The sequence below is a fragment of the Gymnoscopelus microlampas genome (genome assembly GCF_963454915.1).
Source record: "Gymnoscopelus microlampas genome assembly, chromosome: 18".
Classification (NCBI taxonomy): Eukaryota; Metazoa; Chordata; class Actinopteri; order Myctophiformes; family Myctophidae; genus Gymnoscopelus; species Gymnoscopelus microlampas.
The window spans coordinates 45890208-45913211 of record NC_139955.1 but is presented as its reverse complement, the minus strand read 5'-3'; the positions used below and the strand labels follow the sequence as shown (position 1 = coordinate 45913211).

General features: G+C 44.8%; 1 protein-coding gene across 3 annotated transcripts in view; it reads left to right on the top strand.

Moving 5' to 3' along the window:
• LOC311065315 (storkhead-box protein 2-like) overlaps positions 1-23004 on the top strand; it is a 102148-nt gene that overhangs the window by 37663 nt on the left and 41481 nt on the right. The window contains exon 1 of one of the 3 annotated variants that reach the window (XM_084085583.1): positions 6545-8285. The exons of the other annotated variants lie outside the window; for them this stretch is intronic. Coding sequence (XP_083941709.1) covers positions 8027-8285 — 259 coding nt within the window. The 5' untranslated portion in view covers positions 6545-8026. Of the gene's footprint in view, positions 1-6544; positions 8286-23004 lie in introns of those variants that run through there. 3 annotated transcript variants of the gene reach the window in all.

Genomic DNA, 23004 nt, shown 5'->3' with positions numbered 1-23004 from the left:
TATGTTGTAAGAGAACCACAGTGGAAAATAAGGACTGGATATTATTGTGTTATCAAGAAGCTTGTGACTAAATAATAATAATAGACCATACCCGGTCGACGCATCCGTGGGGGGATATGCGCACATGATCTGGCAACCCGGGAGGCAGTTCGTGCCATAGCTGGGCAGCCCCGTAACCATGGCGACAGTGTTTTACACAAAAACGCTAATAAGAAGCTGAGATTTGATGAAATCGAAAAACGGGCTTCACAGTTAAGTTCAGATGGTAATGGTCAATGGCTGTGTGCAAAATCAGAGCAATTGGTCCAGCCACTGAGGAGAACCGGGTAGCTTCACCTACCACTACAAACAGACAAACAGAGGTTACTAGAATTATAGTATGATAACTACGCTGGATCCATTTCCTGAAAAGTAGGCGTTTGGGACATATGAGCTTTCTAGCCAGACGGCAACAATGTGTGCCTTTATGCCAGATAAAAAGGCTTAAAGAGATCCAACGGTAGCTGTGAGTTGTTAGGTCTGGTGTGGTCTAGTGCTGCTGTCAGAGCAGGCCAGGGCTTGTCTCTGTGTGTGTGTGTGTGTGTGTGTGTGTGTGTGTGTGTGTGTGTGTGTGTGTGTGTGTGTGTGTGTGTGTGTGTTCCTCTCTCATCGCATCTCTCTATCTATCTCAGTGGTTCCAAACCTGGGCCCGGGACCCCCTTGGTGGGGCGCCAATGATCACAGAGGGGGACGTGTCCAACATTTTAAGATTAGACCTCATTATGGGACAGGAAAAGTGTGATCTTGACTTATACTATACTGTAGACAAAAACCTCAGCGTTTCAACCATTCCCTTATTATTGTCATGTTTTCTATAGCATTTTTCAACAGTGTACCTCTATATTTACCTCTACGTTTGCTCGAATTGCCAACCAAGCTTTGAACAACAAAAACACAAAAACAAAGAGTTTCTTCTCTGCTTTCCATTTTTTTACCAGTTTGTTCCAAACAAAAAAACGTCTTGGCTTCTACACTGCAGAAGCCTGTGTGTGTGTGTGTGTGTGTGTGTGTGTGTGTGTGTGTGTGTGTGTGTGTGCGCGCGCGCGTGCTGGACAACACAACGAGACAGTAAGTAACTCAGGTCCTTTCTACTAACGGTAGAGGATTTTAATTGGTCAATGACAGATGTAAACCTGTGTGGGAATGCCCTGCATTATGACTGATTGATTTGATTGAAACCTCTATTTATTCTGGAAAAGAGAATTGAGGTTTACCCAAAGTTGTCGAGATCACACACACACGCGCACACACACACACACACACACACACACACACACACACACACACACACACACACACACACACACACACACACACACACACACACACACACACACACACACACACACACACATTTAAGACATAAAAATAAGACCAAAACAGGGAACTATTAAGTTAAATACAGTTACATAGTGAGGTAGTGAGAGCGGTTTATTCAATTGTCCAAATAGGATATTGGGGCATTATTTAGTTGTAGATTGTTCCATCAAACGGCAGAATCATAGCAGAAAGCAGATTGTCCCAGTTCAGACTGAATGTGGAATGTGTGGATTTGTGGAATGCGTGGATTTGCAATCATCAATTAAAATATGCACGATTCTGCCTACATTTCAGGCCATGTTATTCCTTGAAATAAGCCCCGGATTGCATCTTTTAACCCAGTGTTTCTCAAATGGGGGTACATGTACCCCTAGGGGTACGCAGAGATACTAGAGGGGGTACTTGAGAGAAGGGTTAGAACATGAAAAGAAAAAGTATTCTACTGACTAGCACAACTGTTAACGAATAGAAAGCAATACGTATTTGCCATCATTCTGGTTTATTTTGAACATACTGACTGGACTTTTGATGTCAATGTGTTCTAAGCAAAGTGTTGTAGTCGTTCAAGGGGGTACTTGGATTCAGAAATAATGGAAAGGGGTACTTTCCACAAACAAGTTTGAGAACTACTGTTTTAACCCATTTAGACCAGGAAAGAATCTGTGTCATTTTTAGATTTCTTTGGCTAGAAAAAAATTGCAGATATACAAGCTCGTACGGGCTTGTAGATCTGCTATTTTAAAGCAAACATTTTTAAGTCAAATCTTTCCTTCTGGGGGATTCTACAAATGTCTTCTAAATCCTAACAGTTTTCTGAAAAAAACGTATGTTGCTATAATATCAGTGGTTCTCAAACTGTTTCATGTCAAGGACCACCCAAAAAGATATGTATTTGGCCGCGGACCCCCCCCCCCCATCTGAAATTATTTAGTTCCAGGGACCCCCATGAAGCAAAGATTTGAGTTACAAATGTTCCCTTTAAAATATATACAGTATATATTCAAATATTCGCACAAATGTTGAAGATTTTTCCAAATATACTGTAGCAGATGGTAGCACGGCACTCAGTGCCACGTTACGAGCTTGTATATCTGCTATTTACGAATAGCCCAAATAAATGTTAAAATGACACAGATGCGTTCCCGGTCTTAACCCATTGAGACCTGAAGCCGATTCTACATGTCTCCTAAATCTCAACAGTATTCTGAAAAATCACACCTGTGTGAAGGTAGCGGCGCCTTTGATATATTTTGTCATAGATATGTGTTTCTACTAGAGAAACAATATTAAATCTCTGTAAATTTATTTCAAGGCTTCCAGTGGCACTAAATAGTGCCATTGGAAGCGAATCACCAAATGCATTCCAAGGTAAGTGGCAAAAACTGATCTGTCATAGCTGATAGAGTGGGTACCTTCACTATGATGACATCATAGTGATGTCATGAATAGTAACATAGTGATGTCATGAATAGTGACCAATCAGAACGTTGACGGACCCGACCAATCAGAACGTTGACGGACCTGACCAATCAGAACCTTGGCGAGCCTGACCAATCAGAACGTTGACGGACCTGACCAATCAGAACCTTGGCGAGCCTGACCAATCAGAACGTTGACGGACCTGACCAATCAGAACCTTGGCGAGCCTGACCAATCAGAACGTTGACGGACCTGACCAATCAGAACCTTGGCGAGCCTGACCAATCAGAACGTTGACGGACCTGACCAATCAGAACTTTGGCGAGCCTGACCAATCAGAACGTTGACGCAAAAGCCAGGTATAGAGGGCTAATATCCGCTCTATACCTAAAGGTATAGAGCGGCTAGCGCCGCTAAAAACATATGTTTCTACATCAGTGGTGCTCAATATTTTTCATGTCAAGGAGCCCCATAATTATATGTATTTGGCCGCAGACCCCCATCAAAATATGTTGTTCCAGGGACCCCCAGAAGCAAAGATTTGAGTTAAAAATGTTTGCTTTAAAAATATATATATTCAAAGATTTGCACACATTTTCACGATTTTTCAAAAATAGCAGATCTACAAGTATGAGCTTGTATATCTGCTATTTTTGAATAGCCCACAGTGTAAAATAATGCTTTTTTAACTCAAATCTAGAAATGACAAAGTTCCAGGTCTTAATGGGTTAATGGGTTAAAACAGTGATCCATTGTGTTAGCCATACAGTGAAGGCTACGGGTGGCAGGGAGGATAAAAACGTTGCCACCAATATAGAGGCCTGGTATTGTCCAGACTCATCTCCATGACTACATGCCCAGCACTTCTGAAGAAAGAAGCTGCCTGGCATACAGTCCACCCAGTTGCCTAGCAACGGCCATGGAGCCGCGCTACGGAGCCAACATGGCCGCCAGCCGCCACACACTGAAAGCTGTACTTTGCGGTCGATCGGCTGAGAGGCTCGTTGTTAAAGTGCCACCACGCTATTTCCCACAGGAAGGGAAACATTTCCACATGCTCTGTGTGTGTGTGTGTGTGTGTGTGTGTGTGTGTGTGTGTGTGTGTGTGTGTGTGTGTGTGTGTGTGTGTGTGTGTGTGTGTGTGTGTGTGTGTGTGTGTGTGTGTGTGTGTGTGTGTGTGTGTGTGTGTGTGTGTGTGTCAGACAGCTGAACTCTGCTCTAACCAATAAGACGACCACTTCCTGTCGACTCATAGCCAACCAGGGACTTATAACCACTTCAGCACTTTATTTTATGCTTCGGCTGTTTTTCTAAAACATCTTTAAAAAAACAGTCTTCATACGATGCCATGGTTAACGTGGTTAAATGTGACTGAAATGTGAGGAAGTAAAAGACTGACTGACTGACTGACTGACTGACTGACTGCTGACTGTGAGGTTCAATTCATAAAGGTCTCACAGGTACTTTTATTACCTGTGTAGGCCCTATAAAGAGAAGAATGCATTCGCCATCTGTTTTGAATAAGGGGTGTCATGTTTTGCAATTAGTTAAGCTTATCTAGACTATTTCTGTTATTAAGGTTTTGTGATTTCTCTCAGACTGTGCAGGGCAGAGGCGTCTAATCTCTGAGTTGGGGTAACCGCATACCCTCGGATTAAAACTATTTCTTAATTCCATTTAAAGATGTGTTTACACTATAATTTATAACTATAAAGCCGATAAAGTATAGTTTTGGACCATGATGGAGGCGCGCCGACTCAGCAGACCTTGAGGCAGAGGAGTCGCGCCCGAGCGCCTCCAGGCGCGAGTGCCCACGATGACCAGCCGATGGTCTGCTAGTCGAATCAGCGCCGTCCGAGTTATGTACCGATAGGGACAGAATCGTAAATATTTTTGGTGCGGACTGCGTTTGCCCCACTGACTGCGTTTGTCCCAACTGCCACTCAAAGTGACTACTGGCCAACTGCCTCGATGAGGCAGACTATTTCTGTTATTAAGGCTTTGTGCTTTCTATCAGACTGTGCAGGGCAGAGGCGTCTAATCTCTGAGTCAGGGTAACCGCATACCCTCGGATTAAAACTATTTCCTAATTCCATTTAAAGATGTGTTTACACTATATTTTATAACTAAGGGATAGATGCTAAAAAGATACAGTCTTGGAACCCAGTTAGCATATCCACAGTTCTGATGTTCACACCTCCAATTTGGAAGACAATTAGCTCCCTGTTGATGGTCCGTGTTCTAATGAAGGGTGAGTGACCGGTGGCCGCCGCGCTCGGCTCAATGTGCGGTCAGGCCACCATAAACCCAAAGTGAACGCGTCAGTAGGCGAGTGTTGCTCCTGTGATCGGTGGGCTTTGAAAAGAAAATGGTGGGAAGCAGGGGGCTTGAACTCGTCTCCAGGGTTACCTGGGTGCAGAGCTCAAGTGGAAAGGTTGTCCAGCCTGCATGACTGAATGGAACGCTGCCGGTTAGTCAGACGGGTGGGCCGTGGCAACCAACCAGCACCACACGCCAGGCCCTGACTTGGAACCGCCAGGGGAAGCGGAAAAGAGGGGGGCGGCCTAAGAACACCTGGAGGCAGGACACTGAGGCGGAGCTAGAGAGAGGGGGAGGCAGAAAGGACAGCCCAAAGCTGGGGGGAGGCAGAAAGGACAGCCCAACGCTGGGGGGAGGCAGAAAGGACAGCCCAAAGCTGGGGGGAGGCAGAAAGGACAGCCCAAAGCTGGGGAGAGGCAGAAAGGACAGCCCAAAGCCCTGTTGGATGGGTAGATAGCCTATGCTCCACTGGGAGTGATGGGCCTAAGTAAGTATCTAAGGGTCCATGTGGTTATAGAGGTGATGCTAGGGTCCATGTGGTCTTAAAGGTGATGCTAGGGTCCCCGTGTGGTCTTAAAGGTGATGCTAGGGTCCATGACGGGGCTGACTGGCTGTTGCCTGTGTTGCTGTGTGTGTTGCAGCATTTGGCCGCGCTGCTAACTGAAGGACTGAAGCTAGGAGGCTTTCGTGTGATTGGTCAATTCAACAGGCCTTTGGCTTGTAGCCAGAGAGACTTCTAACAGCCCCCCCCCCCCCCCCCCACACACACACACACACACACACACACACACACACACACACACACACACACACACACACAAATTACAAAGACCCTTCCTCTCAAAAAACACAAGCTTAGTCATTTCCATTTGACAGCAAGACATCAATGTTTACAAACTCTGCGTGCGTGCGTGCGTGCGTGCGTGCGTGCGTGCGTGCGTGCGTGCGTGCGTGTGTGTGTGTGTGCGCGTGTGCGTGTGCGTGTGTGTGTGTGCGCGCGTGTGTGTGTGCGTGCGTGTGTCAGTGTAAGTGTGTGAGTGTGTTCAGTGAATGGCCTCTCTCTTTTGACGGCAACACAGCTCAGCTTCAGCAAAAAAGAGCGAGAGAGAGCGAGAGAGGGAAACTAGACAAAGGGGGGGGTGCTTACCGCTTGACTGACAAGCATGCTGCCCTCCCCACTCTCCCTCGCTCTCTCTCTCCCTCCCTCTCTGTGTGAGTGTGTGTGTCTCTCGGCTTCACGGCACAATAACACGACGGCAGCAGCAGCGAACGGGAGAGAGAGAGGGAGCGCCACAGTGAGAGAAGAGGAGAGAGAGAGAGAGAGGGAGCGCCACAGTGAGAGAAGAGGAGAGAGAGAGGGAGAAGAGGAGCGGTGGGAGCCAGCGAGCGAGCGAGCGAGCGAACGGGCAGTTGGAAAGCAAGAGCAGAAATCGGAGGCAGCAGCTAGATAGATAGAGAGCGCGAGAGAGAGAGAGGGAGGGAGAGAGGAGAAGACAAAGGAATTGCAGAAGCGACGCTGGGCTTGTGGATTAACCCACTTGTGTTTTTTTTACCACCTCTCTTCTTTCCCGTCTTCTTCTCGTTCGGCGGATCTCTCTCGTTTTTTTTTTTTTTTAACACGTCCTCTGTCATCCTTCGCTCGGCATCGGTGGATACACACACACACACACACACACACACACACACACACACCACACACACACACACACACACACACACACACACACACACACACACTGTCACTCGCGCGGACAGAGGCGAGGGGATAGCGGTCGCGGTTGCTCAGCGCGCGCGGATACTAGAGAGATGAGGCCGACGGTGTGGAAGGAGGAGGTGTGGAGGGAGGTGTAGAGGAGCGACAGAGCAGCAGAGACCAGAGGACGAGTGGAGGAGTGCAGCTGTGTTTCCCAAGGAGACTCTCTCTCTCTCTCTCTCTCTCTCTCTCTCCTCCCCTCCCAATGGCAGCTCAGCCTCCTCTTCTCTCTTGGCCTCTTTTATGTTAGCTCCCTCTGTCTCTCTCTCTCTCTCTCTCACGCCTTTCTACGGTTCGGCCTTTATGTTTTTTTTTTTTGTCCGTCTGTCAGTCAGGGGGTCTAAGGGCTTCTCTCCCACGCTGTCCCCCCTGCCCCCCCCCCCCCCCTACCCTCCATTCCCATCATCCCACTGATGCTGGACCCCTCCTACTGACGCTAAGGCTAACACACTGAGAGAGGGGATGAGTTGGAAAGCAGCCCAGGCTAGGCTAACGGCTACAGGCTAAAAAAAAAAAAAACGGCCACCGGATTATTATTATTGCCCCGAGGAGGAGTGGGCGCTCCACACACACACACACCTGCTTGGATAGGGGCTTTTATAGAGGGTACGTTGGCGTCTGGACTCTGGAATCCAGGAGGAATAAAACATCATCATAATATTAATAATTAAAAAAGGTGTGCTGTGCACAGGGCGGACATCGCGGCCTTGCTTGGACCAATGGTTTTGGGTTGACCAGAGAGAGAGGGGAGGAACAGGACAGTCGGTATAGATGAGGGGTTGGAGGTAACACGCCACCCCACCCTCCCCTTCCCCTTCCCCCCTCCCCCGTTAACCCCCACCCCGCCCGCCACTCCCCCTAGTCCACCTGGCCTCTCCGGACCGGACGGACAGACGTACGTGCGGACGGACGGACGACCCACGCCGAGGCCAGCCGTTTTTTCCGCGGCGATGTGGGAATCCGTTGAAAACGAGCCCAGAAGCCTCCCTCCTCCCTGCGCCCGATGTTTTCTTCCTCCTCCCGTCGTTGGATGTCACAACGCCCACACGGGTCATCACCGCAATGGAATTCACCTGATCCGGGAGATAACCGGGTCAGCAGTACCGCCTCCTCCGCCCAGCCGGGTTCCCACTTGAGTTTTTTTTGGGGCGGTCATCAGACGCGATTTTGAAGCGAATGAAGAAGGCGGGCAGCGCCACGCTGCGCCGGGCATGGCCCAGCGCCGACCTGTCGGAGCGGCTGGCGCCGTCGGCGGCGCCAGCCTCCTCCGGCTCCGCGGCGGCGGCGGAGCCTCAGCGGGTTCGGCGCTCCCGCAGCGAGAAGGACTACAGGATCCACAAACACAAGAAGCACCATCACAACCATCATCCTCATCAGCAGCACCAGTTCCCGCCGCAGTACGCGTGTCAGAGTCCGCCCGCTTACGTACACCCAGGTATCGTACACACACCGTTGCCATGTCTGCTTATTATTAAGTGACTCTGGGCTTGTTTTTTTTCCTGTGATGTCGCTTGTAAATATTCGGTAGCTGCGCGTCGTGGTGTGTTTTTGGGCCTTGTTTCTAAAGTGTAGTGGCTTATTTGGTCTTGCTTCCTCATGTTGTTTAAACCAGTGGTTTTCATTTGTTGTCAAGGACCCCAGAATTCATTTGGCCTCGGACCCTCATTTGAAAATATGTGGTTCCGGGGACAATTCAAGACAGAAAAAGGAGGGGTGGGGGCAGAGGATGCTACTACCAAGGTGTTCAAACAAGGCGTAATTATATGTTAATGTCATCCATTCTTTTAGGTTGGCTTTGAGTTTGGGTACCTACTGTAGGGAGTGGAGATCTTTAATGGCCTTTGGCAGGGCATTCCACATATTGGTGGCAGTATAGTAGAATGCATTTTTCACCCATGTTTGAGCCAAATTCTGGGGGAACTAGGTCAGGTGAGCTCCCTCTGGTGTTATGCCCATGAGCATCACTCACTCTAGAGCAGGGGTCTTCAACAGGGGGTCCGGGACCCCTAGGGGGTCCTCAGAGTTACTACAGGGGGTCCGCCAAATCTTTGTGTGATATGATTTATTTTTTTACCTTAACCACTTGAACCCTACAGCATCCTTTTTCTAAGGAGAACTTTACCAAAAAAATAGCAGATCTACAAGCTCACAACGCCTCGCGCTGCGAGGCGTTGTGAGCTTGTAGATCGGCTATCTTTTGGCAAAGAGGTGTTTGGTGTAGAGGGAAAAAAGAGCAGACCAAGTAAACAAAAAAAGTTACATCTGAAACACAATTTTATACAATATAGAGGGAGGGGGTCCCTCCTCCATCTCTCTCTCAGCTAGGGGGTCCTTGGCCTGAAAACGTTGAAGACCACTGCTCTAGAGAAGTAGTTTGACAGGTATCTGGACACTGAACCTCTTGAGTACTAGCCCATTCAATCCGTGAACGCATCTGTGTCATTTTAAGATGTCTTTGGCTATTCAAAAACGCCATGAGCTTGTAGATCTACTATTGTTGGGGGGGAAAAATCATGAAAATGTGTGCAAATCTTTGAATATACTGTCCATGCATTTTTAACTAAAAAACTAATCTTCAAGATCTTTCATAGCGGATCTACAAGCTCATAGCGTGGCACTCGGTGCCACGCTATGAGCTTTTAGATCTGATATTTTTTGAATAGCCAAAGAAACCTAAAAATGACACAGATGCGCTCCTGGATTGAATGGGTTAAATATAGACCAGACCTATGAGCTTGTATATCTGTTATTTTTGAATAGCCAAAGACATGGGAGAAGGTGCGATCTGGTAGTCGTCTCATTGGTTTGTTTTGAGAGGTCTGCGGTTTAGTTTTTAGTGACATTGATCAAGCATGAGCGCTATTATTGTTTATTCTATCCTTACAGTCCTTATGATTGTCATACTGTATTGCTCGTTTTTAAAGGCCTCTCACAAAACAGGCAGAAAACATCAGTGGTGTAAAGTAACTAAGTACATTTACTCAAGTACCGTACTTAAGTAAAGCTTTGAGGTCTTTTTTACTTTACTAGAGTATTTCCAATTTCCAGTTATTTCCAGTACTCCACTACATCTCAGAGGCAAATAGTGTACTTTTACTCCACTACAATTATTTGAAAACTTAAGTTACTAGTTACTTTGCAGATATACATTTTATACATAGGCTATTTGAAAATAGCAGATCTACAAGCTCACAACGCGTCACGATGCGACGCGTTGTGAACTGGTAGATCTGCTATTTTCAAACATTGTAGTACTTTTACTTTTGGTACTGTAAGTATATTTTGATGCCAATACTTTTGTACTTTTACTCAAGTAACATTTTTAACACAAGCCTTTTACTTGTTACAGAGTGTTTTTATATTGTGGCATTGATACTTTTACTTAGGTAAAATATCTGAGTACTTCTTCCACCACTGGTAAAACATGCAAACAAGCACATAATCCTCTAAATGTGAAAGCGGAAGCATCATATAATTGCAACGCTTATTCTGTCCCACAAATGCAATCCCTTCATCACACATGCCCACACATACATATTATTATTATTATAATACACTTAAAGGTTCTATGACATTCATTTTCACTTTTTTTTAATGTTTTTTGGGGGGTTTTATGACCTCAATTACACCCAAAAAAAATCTGAACTTTGAACATTCAGTGGATTTTCTGTGGTCTGGGGTTTTCTGAATAATTAGGCTGAAAAGTAATCTGAGCTTGGCCCTTCGGCAGTGAGGTCACAGCCCATTAATCCCGCCCACTCTCCTCGCCCCTCCCCTCCCCTATCCTTTCCTTTGGGGGGGGGGGAGCAGAGGCGATGATTGACAGGCAAAATCCCTCACCAGCGACACCCGCAGGCAAAGATTTCTTTTTTCATTGCAGTTGAAAAGGCTTTAGAAATGTGAGAGAAAAACACCTGCCATGGATCACTGGAGTGGAATTTTTTGTTAAAACTTGCTATACACGTTTGAAGGAACATGACAAAGACTTTTAATGTGTGGTAAAACTGAACGTCATGAAACCTTTAATATTATAATACACATTATTATATTAATACACTATTTTCCAATAGATACATTAGAAAATAGGGGCTTATTGGTTAATGTATCTTTTGTAATAATAATCTAATCTAAAAGTAAAAGTAGTCAATCTACAATAGTAACTCATGTTGTCACTAGTGGTGACAACAGGAGTAGTCACCGCTATAGTAATAGTGTCACTATAAAACACTATAAAACTGAATCTGACCAACGGGTAATCTCTCCTGATTTGATAAATTGTTTGGCAACCCATCTGAAAATGTGTTTTCTGTTTACTAAAGAAATGGAGTGACAGACAAACGCAATTATTACTTTATGAATATTATAGAGCTTCAACTTTTTTTAAAAATAATTCTTTGTTTTAACCAATCAAAATATCACTTTTAGGCCTCAGTACCATAGTCCTGAATCCTATGACCCCCGCAGTGGTGGAAAGTAACTAAGTACATTTACTTAAGTACAATTTTGAGGTACTTGTACTTTACTTGAGTATTTCCAATTTCCAATACTTTTACTTCTACTCCACTACATCTTAGAGGCAAATATTGTACTTTTACTCCACTACAATTATTTGAACACTTTAGTTACTAGTTACTTTTCAGATACAAATTATGATATTATGAAACACACATTAACCACTTTAGCCCTATTTTATACATAGGCTATTTGAAAATAGCAGATCTACAAGCTCACAACGCGTCGCATCGCGACAGTGGGGTGTATAGTATAGTGTAGTGTATAGTGTGTGTGTGTGTGTGTGTGGGGGGTGTGGGGATACAGTGGGGTGTATAGTGTGTGTGTGTGTGTGTGTGTGTGTGGGGGGTGTGGGGATACAGTGGGGTGTATAGTGTGTGTGTGTGTGTGTGTGTGTGTGTGTGTGTGTGTGTGTGTGTGTGTGTGTGTGTGTGTGTGTGTGTGTGTGTGTGTGTGTGTGTGTGTGTGTGTGTGTGTGTGTGTGTGGGGGGGGGGGTACAGTGGGGTGTTGAGTGTGTGCGTGTGTGTGTGGGGGGGGGGTATAGTGGGGGGCTTTATGTTATTGTCTATAGCAGCTTTCAGAGAGAAGGGACGCCATGTGTAGTTTTGAATAGAAGTGTTTCCATTGTGGCGCCAAACAGACAGACAGACAGACAGACAGACAGGCAGGCAGGCAGGCAGGCAGGCAGGCAGACAGACAGGCAGGCAGGCAGGCAGGCAGGCAGGCAGGCAGGCAGGCAGACAGACAGACAGACAGACAGACAGACAGACAGACAGACAGACAGACAGACAGACAGACAGACAGACAGACAGCGTGCTCTCTGGTCCTACTCTCATCTCCTAGTAACCTCTCCCACCATTGGCGGAAAGTAACCGAGTACATGTACTCGAGTATCCCTGTTCTTGCCTCACTACACTGGCCACCAGAGTTTGTTTTTAAATCACTGTCACCCGTTTATAGTGTTTGACCTCCTGACTCCTGACTTACGCCGTCTTTGAATTGCCTTTTATATTTCATGTATGTGAAGCACTTTGTAGAACCTGCTTTTGAAAAATGCTATATAGATAAAGTTTATTGTATAAGTACTGAACTTAAATACATACCCTAGATTTTGGACCTACTGTAAGTAAACTGAGCAACTCCACCGCATACAAATCATTTTGTTAACAGCACAAACGTGTTAGCATAAAAACATACTTACAGGCAGTAGCAAAAAGTAAAAGGACTCATTACATAACAACTTCAGCTCTATGTTATACTTTGGCTGTTCAAATCTACAAGCTACAGAATCTAACATTTTTGATCAATCATTTGATCAACTATTAATAATCTAAATAAGTAGTAGCAGTGGCGTGCACAGACATTTTGAGGGGCAGGTGCTCAAGTAAATTATACTTTTTTTGTTTACTTAGTCTGCTCTTTTTTCCCTCTACACCTATACCTCTTTGCCAAAAATAGCCGATCTACAAGCCCACAACGCGAGGCGTTGTGGGCTTGTAGATCGGCTATTTTTGGCTAAAGTTCTCCTCAGAAAAGGGATGCTAGGTTTCGAGTGGTTATGGTAAAAAGAAAAATCGTATCACATAAAGATTTTGCGGACCCCCTGTAGTAACTCTGAGGACCCCCTAGGGGTCCCGGACCCCCTGTTGACCCCTGCTGTGCCCTTTTTTCAAAAGGGCACTTCTGGTCAAGAGGGCAAAGGGCAGGTGCTGTAGCACCACCCAGAGTCTATCTGTGCACGTCCCTGAGTAGTAGACTAGTAGTAGACCGCAAAGTAACTAGTAACTAAAGCTGTCAAATAAAGTAGCTGTAGCGATGTAGCTAAAGCCAGGTGGGAGAAGCCAGTATTGAAGTCCACACAAAAAAAACTAAGAGGCTAAACAGGATTATTATTTCATGTCAACATTCAAGTACAACTATCAGAAGATGTAACTCAGGTAAAGTAATGCGTCACTCTGCAAGTTTAACTAAAGTTTTCCACCTGTCCAAAGTCATTTCTGATACAGACATAGACTCAAGACGGTCATCGAGGCTAATACAGACATAATGATTTTTTAAATCATCCTTTCCTTGTTAATGTATCGCCATTTAGGGCAAAGCTATGCCATTATGTAGTGATTTGATAACATATAAAATAGCAGCCACCAACTAGCAGCCATCAACTGTGTTTTGGTACGAATGATGGACTCAAGTACATTTTTTATTTTCAAAGTCTTTCTTCCGAAAGACTTTTATTTATATATTTTCTATTGAACGTTGGCGGGGTTGACTGTCCCGCGAAAATGACGTCATCTGGCCGGAAAATGGAAGCGGAAATGCACCGGTTTCCTGTTTGGCCAGGAACTACTGCACCGGTTTCCTGTTTGGCCAGGAACTACCGCGCTAATAACAAAAGGAAACTCACGCTGATTTTAAGAGATTGTATGATTTGAAGAACGAAAAACAACAGAAAAAGAAAACACAGCTCACGGTAACTAAAGCTCCACTGGCTAAGAGAAACGATCCACAAATCGTATAAAACAATTAAAAGAACGCTTTTTGAAACGCTTCCGTCTTCCGGTGAAAACAAATGGAATTCTGGGTAACAGAGTAATAAACGAACGGCCTGCAGTGACGCTAATGACCAGCAGAGGCTGCTAAAGATCGTTATTTGTGGACCTGCATTGTATAACTTTAAAGTACCAAAAGTAAAAGTACAAGCTCATAACGCATCGCGATGCGATCAAGATTACTTCAATCAGAAACACTCTCGTCTTAGTAGATTAAGATCACCATTTATTGCCACAAATGGAATACAGTTAAGCTTGGCGTTAAAGCTCCACTCTTGGGAGAATATTCACTGAATTTTGTGGAAGCAGCCTGCTAAGCATATATTCAGAGAATGCTTAAGCAAATCCCCATAGGGGTACAATATGAACAACAAGCAGTATATTGACATATAGATAATTCAGCATATACATGATGAACAGCAGAATTTTTGCCAATGTATACTTTAAATAAGCAGATATACATGATAATCACCAGTATTTTTGCCAATGCAGACTTTAAACAAGCAGATATACATGATAATCACCAGTATTTTTGCCAATGCAGACTTTAAACAAGCAGATATACATGATAATCACCAGTATTTTTGCCAATGCAGACTTTAAACAAGCAGATATACATGATAATCACAAGTATTATAGCCTATGCCAGACTATAATCAAAAAGGTGGAGGCTGGGGTGGAGGAGGCAGCTTAGCAGAAGTGGTCAGACAGCAAGACCATGAGCGCCTAGAGAATTCGAACCGTATTTAAAGGAACCTTGTTGCTAATGTGTGAGCTGTGATTGGAGTATGAATGAGTGACGTAATGACCAGCTGAGCTGTGAATGGGGAATAGAAAGCTGATGTTCACATCAGCTGACTGACCGCTGGTTACGCTTTGGCGTGCACGACTTCCGTGTCCTGCATGAACTAACGCTATGCTTCATTTTTAAAAATGGCTGATGTAATAGGGCTTAAGTGGTAAAACTACTTTTGGGCTCGTTTTCATAGACCTGGTCGCTTGTTTCACTCACATAATATGGCAACACCGGAGCCACCCAAACACCAAACAGCTTGTGCGCGAAAAAGCTGCAAATGTATAGATAGATGGTGTGGTGATTGTTCTGCAGCCAGCAGAGGGGGAAATAGCGACACCTTCTGGGCCATTAATGAGAACTGCAGTCCTGAAAAGCACTTCCTGATTATCCAGTGGAGCTTCTCTGCCTTCTGACCCTTACAGGTTACATTTGTACCTTTAAAACCAGAGGAATGACCCCATAGGTCGGGGGCTCTCCGCTCCCTCTCCTCTCCTCACCTCGTAGTGAGATGCTCTATGAGTGTGTGTCAGCAGTGGTGCATTCTGGGACTGTGAACTCGTTAACCCTCAGTGAGCTGCTGGTGCCCTGAATCACACACACACACACACACACACTCTCTCTCTCTCTCTCTCTCTCTCTCTCTCTCTCTCTCTCTCTCTCTCTCTCTCTCTCTCTCTCTCTCTCTCTCTTTCTCTTTCTCTTTCTCTCTCTCTCTCTTTCTCTTTCTCTTTCTCTTTCTCTCTCTCTCTCTCTCTCTCTCTCTCTCTCTCTCTCACACACACACACACACACACACACACACACACACACACACACACACACACACACACAGAAGCTGATGTAACGGTCGGTCCTCTCCTGTAAAGCAGTTGTAGCTCCACCTCCTCTCTGTCTGCTGAGTGATGCTCATCACACACACACACACACACACACACACACACACACACACACACACACACACACACACACACACACACACACACACACACACACACACACACACACACACACTTTCTATGTGAATCCCTCTCTCTATAATAATTTCTTCTTTTTATCCCTTACTCTCATCACACATGACATTCTCTCTCTCTCTCTCTCTCTTTCACACACACACACACACACACACACACACACACACACACACACACACACACACACACACACACACACACACACACACACACACACACACACACACACGGCATCCTGACCTATCAGATTCTCTGTAGCCCTGGCCTGGTTTTTAGGCCCCTCCTTCATCTCTCCCGGGCGTTTGGCCTGAAGCAGCTCAGGCTATTTCTGTCCACACACACACACACACACACACACACACACACACACACACACACACACACACACACACACACACACACACACACACACACACACACACACACACACACACACACACACACACACACACACACACACACACACACACGCACACACACACACACACACACCATAGCCTGTAAAAAGAAGCGTGACATCACCCATCGGTGAGAGAATTCAAATCCACCATCTTGGAACTTCCGGTTCCCCAAAAGCAACCGGAAACAAATGCTATTGGCTGGAAGGGCAGCGAGGAGGGCGGGGCTTCACTCAGTAGAACCAGTAGAAGCCCTAGAAGAATATATCCTACTTTATCATCAATGTTTAAATGAATGGGACCATCATTTACAAAAAGGCATATCATGATGACTGAAAGAACACTTTAAGCAAGTGACTGAAAGCAAAGAGTATTTATGACAATCCTACATATAATTAACAGAATGTCAGTCAGTCTGTATGTAGTGCTTGGTTCTCCTCAGTGGCTGAAGCAATGGACCCTTTGCTAAGCCCCACCCACTCCACTCTGTGACTGGTGGTGCGAACTTAGTCACACCCAGGCCTGGCAGCGCCTGGCAATCTCTGCTTCTCACCCATTGACTTGCATGTTAAATGATGGCTTTTCCCCTTAAAAATAATCGATCATTTCAGGAGCAAGAGCTTCAAAATCTCTTCTAAATCTAGTCAACAAGGCCTGCAGTAGGCTATGCACTGGACAAATGTGCATGACATTATTTCAATAAACTAAAAACATGGGAAATGTTAGAGGGAGTAATGGCCATGGATACACGACGGTCGACTGTCACGACCGTCATGGATGAACTTCAACAGGAGTTTTCATGTACCGCAGGGTAAGACTGCAGTAGCAGTTAATAAATAGACGAACAAATGAATTAATATACTTTAACGTGCGGAATCCTGAATTTTGTTACAATTACGGTGATTAGTAGCCTATTATTGACACCACCTGGGCAAGTGAGTCGTGTAACTTTCCTGACGTTAAGCTGTGTATGTGTTCAACAACACAGCCATGCAGCCTTGCAGTTTAAGTGCAGATTTCAGCTTGGGAAAAGCAGCCTCCAATGGGTTTGGGTACGTGGTTCATAGTCACTCACCATTGCGTTATCGTGGTATTCCTATTCTTGCTATTATGTTGCAAATGATTGTGTGTGTGCGGGCGGGCGAAATAACATTGACAGCTATGGCAGGTGACGAAAGCTTGCCAGACCTATGCCAGGCTAACAACGGTTGCTAAGCTGGCATTGGACAATCGCTTTTGGGGTCCATTGCTCTGCACATGACCATTCATCATTAGCAAACGCCCACCTCGAGGAAGCCTGTTTTTCACTTCGCCCAAATTCAAGCTGTTTATTAGCGTTTTTATGTAAAAGAATGTCGCCATAGTAACGGCCCCGCTAGCTATGGGTTAGCCCCCCGATCTATGGGATGAATGATCAAACTGCGCATGCGTGGAATCCACAGACCTACTCTGTTAGACTGTTGGCGTCTGGCACAAGCACTCACAGACAACGTGCTTAAACTATAGAGGACTTTCATTTACGGAGCTATGTACACTAAGAACACATTATTACGGTTGTGTGTGTGTGTGTGTGTGTCTTATTTATCTGCTACACTGAAATGACGGCACTGAACCGGACGCCTAACATGTGCGGTGTAATGGCGTACCATGTCCACCACGGTGACAAAATAAAGTATACTGGACTGTACCAGGACCTGGACATACACGAAACCAAAAGAGATGAAAAGATGTAGCTGCCAAGGGCTTTACACACAGTTATAGATATAATGGAAAAACTTTTTCAGCTCCTCAGAGTTACAGCTGACTAGTGACTACCTGCATCTTTGTGGAGCTCGCTGTGTGGGTGTGGGTGTGGGTGTGGGTGTGTGTGTGTGTGTGTGTGTGTGTGTGTGTGTGTGTGTGTGTGTGTGTGTGTGTGTGTGTGTGTGTGTGTGTGTGTGTGTGTGTGTGTGTGCGTGCGTGTGCGTGCGCGCGACTGTCTGTGTCTCAGTAAGATTGAACTATATTTAGGAGAGCACCCCACATGCGTTTCTATCAGTAAAGCATTGATGCATGTGTACAGCCAGTATACAGTGAATAGACGTGGACCATACTGCATTGACGCTTGTATATGTTACAGGTAGATTGGCATTCCAGGGAGAATTTTTTTGTTTTTAGGCTCGGGGCGGGGCTGCGATGCGAGGACGGCGACGACGACAACATGGATGTACATACATACCAGCCTCAGTGGCGCACTTCGATAATCATTGGACTCCCCATCACTGGGAGTCTGGGTTTGACTCCTGCTTGGGACATTACTTTTTCAAACAACCGCGGACTGCTTTTTTTCGCCGATAAAGTATAGTTTTGGACCATGACGGAGGCGCGCCGACTCAGCAGACCTTGAGGCCAAGGAGGCGCGCCCGAGCGCCTCCAGGCGCGAGTGCCCGCGACGACCGGCCGATGGTCTGCTAGTCGACTAAGCGCCGTCCGAGTTATGTACCGATAGGCACAGAATCGTAAATGATGTTGTGGGGACTGCGTTTGCCCCTCTATGGTCATGGAATAAGGCTGTTCGCGGGTGTGTGTGCGCGCGTGTGCATGTGCGCGCATGCGTGTGTGCGTGCTCGTTTGTGCGTGTGTGCATGCGTGCGTGTGTGGTGTGTAGACTCGGACCATGCTGCATTTGCAGGAATTATACAGCCAATACAGTGACTAGGCGTGGACATTGGCAACAACGTTTTGGCCAATAGCTCTTGTAGCTCATACAATAACAATCTGTTTCCCTCTGGATTCCTTGGATTCTCACTCTCCATATAGTTCCCGGACACTTTACAGATGACATTTTCTGCCATTTTGTGTTTTCTTCAAAACACGCTTTTTTTGCTACTACTCAGATTTTGTCCAAAACCCACAAGAACCGGTACACATCGTCTCTGGGGTCATGTGATCAAGATGTAGGCCTACACGTTAATTTTTTCAGATCCCATTCCAAGTGGCTAGGACTGCCTTCCAAAGTTTGCGGGCCCTGGGTAGGCCACTTAAAATACAAGATATCTCATAATCTAACTGTCAGTTTTTCAGGATAGAACCTATGTATTGCCTTTACTCTAGCACCACCCTTACACCAAAATGTTGACTTGTATTTTTTGGTTTCAAGGCACTTTCTAGCTTTGCAATTGTGGTACTTTTTCAGGCACATAAGACCATACCTAACAACAGACGCAGCCAAACTCTTCATGCATGCTGTGATTTTCTCACACATCACATACTGCTTCACAACCTGCACGCGACCTCATGCACGCGCGCGCAGCGCGCGTGCATGAGGTCATCCCCGCGCGCGCGCACAATTTTTGTGCGGTTCTGGGCGGGTTGGGTTCGTTTTTTTCCAGTTTTTGGTTACTTTATTTCGGTTTTAGGGTTAGGATTCGGGTTAGGTTAGAGTTATGTTATTTAATTCTTATTTTTGCCTGATTTTCCCGATTTATTATCAAAAAAGTACTTTTTTTTTTTATGGCAGCTGCAATAGCCTGCCATACCCAATTGACGCCCCTGACTGTGAGGTACCATTCAGACGGAGTGTGTTTGGTAAAACAGTCTTCTCTGTTAGAGCCTCCCATCACTGGAACAGTCTCCCTACCGAAGTAAGAGAGACCACCAACTATCTAACCTTCAAATTCAACCTTAAAAGATGGCTTAAAGCTAACCAAATTTGTAATCACGGGTAAATTTCAGCTCCATTAATCACTGTGTCTTCTCATATTTTACTATATTTGTTTTGTCTTCTGTACTATGTCTACTTGTTTTGTATTGTTGACGATGATGTCTCTTTTTGTATAGATAACTATGTCACTTTAACAGCCTGCTCAGGGACTACAGATGAAAATTAGCCAACTCTGGCTAACTCTGGCTCATTTACATGGACGTGAATAACTGACGTTGATGTTGATCAATGTGCATTGTCCCTGTTAAATAAATAAATAAATAAACCTGGCCCGGTGGAGAACTGTGCTCCGGGCAGCACACTTTTCTAGCTTAAAAACTGAAGCCCCAGATGGATAGATTTTGTCAGGTGTTCTGACAAAAGCCAAAGTTATCTTTTGCGAGCCGAGCCGAAAAGGTTTGGAGGACCCACTGCTGTTGCTCTCCTGGACCAATCCCAAACCCACCTCCACAAGTCCACGACCATGTGTCCTAGTTGCTTCCTATGAGCCAGTGACTTGATAGAAATGGAATGCAGCTGTTTTATACCCCCCCACACCCACACAAACACACACACGCGCACACACACACACACAGACTCCAGCTGCATACAGAACCCCACGACTCACACAACCCCTCGCCCTCAAAGAGTCACTGGGTTGAACCCGTCAAGCCGCCTTCATGAAAAGACACACGCTTGCCTTTTAATGACAGCAGCGTTGCCACGTCAGCTTATTATAAGCGACTTTGGGCATGTTTTTTTTCTGGAAAGTTGCTTGTGATATTGGTGATATGTTGCTTGTGATATTGGTGCTATTGGTGGTTGTCTTGTTTCTAAAGTGTAGTTGCTTATTTGGACTTGTTTCTAAAGTGTGGTTGCTTATTTGGGCTTGTTTCTAAAGTGTAGTTGTTTATTTGGGCTTGTTTCTAAAGTGTAGTTGTTTATTTGGGCTTGTTTCTAAAGTGTAGTTGCTTATTTGGGCTTGTTTCTAAAGTGTAGTTGCTTATTTGGGCTTGTTTCTAAAGTGTAGTTGTTTATTTGGGCTTGTTTCTAAAGTGTAGTTGTTTATTTGGGCTTGTTTCTAAAGTGTAGTTGCTTATTTGGGCTTGTCCGTCTGTGAGCAGCTAATCTCACCGTTGGCTTGATTGCAGCGAAACTGTGCACACACACTCCCTGGATGTCAATTCAGAACCTTTGCCCCAAATTTTTCACATGGGCCTGTTATATTACTCCTTACATTTTTTGCCAAATTTCACGCAAATCGGTAGACATGCTCTCTATAGTCATGTGATCAAGACGGATCTGTTTGATTTTTCATATTCCATCCTGATTGGCTAAGATTGACATACAAAGTTTGCTGGAGTGGCTCGTTTTGAACAAAATGCCACAAATCATGAACGCCGATTGCGGTGAAACTTTGCACCACTTTGAGGAACAAATGCCACTCTTTCAACATTGCCCTAGTATAGCGCCACCAGGAGACCGATCTTTGCGATTTTCTTTTCTTTATATTACTCCTACACATTTTTTCCATACATCACGCAAATGGGTACACATTATCTCTATAGTCAAGTGATCAAGACGGATCCGTCCTATTTTTGAGCGGTGCAACCGCTCCTATAAGAGGGTTTAGGACCCATCCGTGGCAAAGGTTTTTCTTTCCGTCGTGAAAATGTGTCTTTCGCTGTGACGCCATGCTGTGGAACACACGCCCATAGGCTAAGCTTTGCAGGACGTGCTGTGATTGGCTAGCGAGACACATGATGAAATTAACTTCAAACTTCGCAGACGCGCTGTGATTGGCTAGCGAGACGCATGATGAAATTAATAATAATGTAAAAAATGTAAGCACGTCACTTCGCAGGACCGTGCTGTGATTGGCTACCGAGATGCATGATGAAATTAATAACTCAAAAATATCACCGCTCACTTCACACTGGGTGTGATTTCTAGCGGCGCGATTGGTCAGGTCCGTCAACGTTCTGATTGGTCACTATTCATGACATCACTATGTTACTATTCATGACATCACTATGATGTCAGAATTAGATGGTTTATATAAACTGTAAAAGTCCGGAACATAAACACTCTGGGTACGGCTTATAAATTGTATAGATTATTTCATAACACATACATATCTTTCTGGTACCACATTTATACACACGCACACACAAAGTTTATTTTTTAGGTACCCACTCTATCAGCTATGACAGATCAGTTTTTGCCACTTACCTGATATATTTTGCCATAGATATGTGTTTCTACTAGAAACACATATCTATGACAAAATATATCAAAGGCGCCGCTACCTTCACACAGGTGTGATTTTTCATATTCCATCCTGATTGGCGCATTCCGAACATTGCTGGCCCACACCTGACCTGGTGGAGACCTGTGCTCCGAGGAGCACAGGTCTAAAGCGTAGTTGCATATTCTAGATTCTAAAGCGTAGTTGCATATTTGGGCTTTTTTCTAAAGCATAGTTGCTTATTTGGGCTTGTTTCTAAAGTGTAGTTGCTTATTTGGGCTTTTTTCTAAAGCGTAGTTGCTTATTTGGGCTTGTTTCTAAAGCGTAGTTGCTTATTTGGGCTTGTTTCTAAAGTGTAGTTGCTTATTTGGGCTTGTTTCTAAAGTATAGTTGCTTATTTGGGCTTTTTTCTAAAGCGTAGTTGCATATTTGGGCTTTTTTCTAAAGCGTAGTTGCTTATTTGGGCTTGTTTCTAAAGTGTAGTTGCTTATTTGGGCTTTTTTCTAAAGCGTAGTTGCTTATTTGGGCTTGTTTCTAAAGTGTAGTTGCTTATTTGGGCTTTTTTCTAAAGCGTAGTTGCTTATTTGGGCTTGTTTCTAAAGTGTAGTTGCTTATTTGGGCTTTTTTCTAAAGCGTAGTTGCTTATTTGGGCTTGTTTCTAAAGCGTAGTTGCTTATTTGGGCTTGTTTCTAAAGTGTAGTTGATTATTTGGGCTTGTTTCTAAAGTGTAGTTGCTTATTTGGGCTTGTTTCTAAAGTGTAGTTGCTTATTTGGGCTTGTTTCTAAAGTGTAGTTGCTTATTTGGGCTTGTTTCTAAAGTGTTGCTTATTTGGGCTTGTTTCTAAAGCGTAGTTGCTTATTTGGGCTTGTTTCTAAAGTGTAGTTGCTTATTTGGGCTTGTTTCTAAAGTGTTGCTTATTTGGGCTTGTTTCTAAAGTGTTGCATATTTGGGCTTGTTTCTAAAGTGTAGTTGCTTATTTGGGCTTGTTTCTAAATA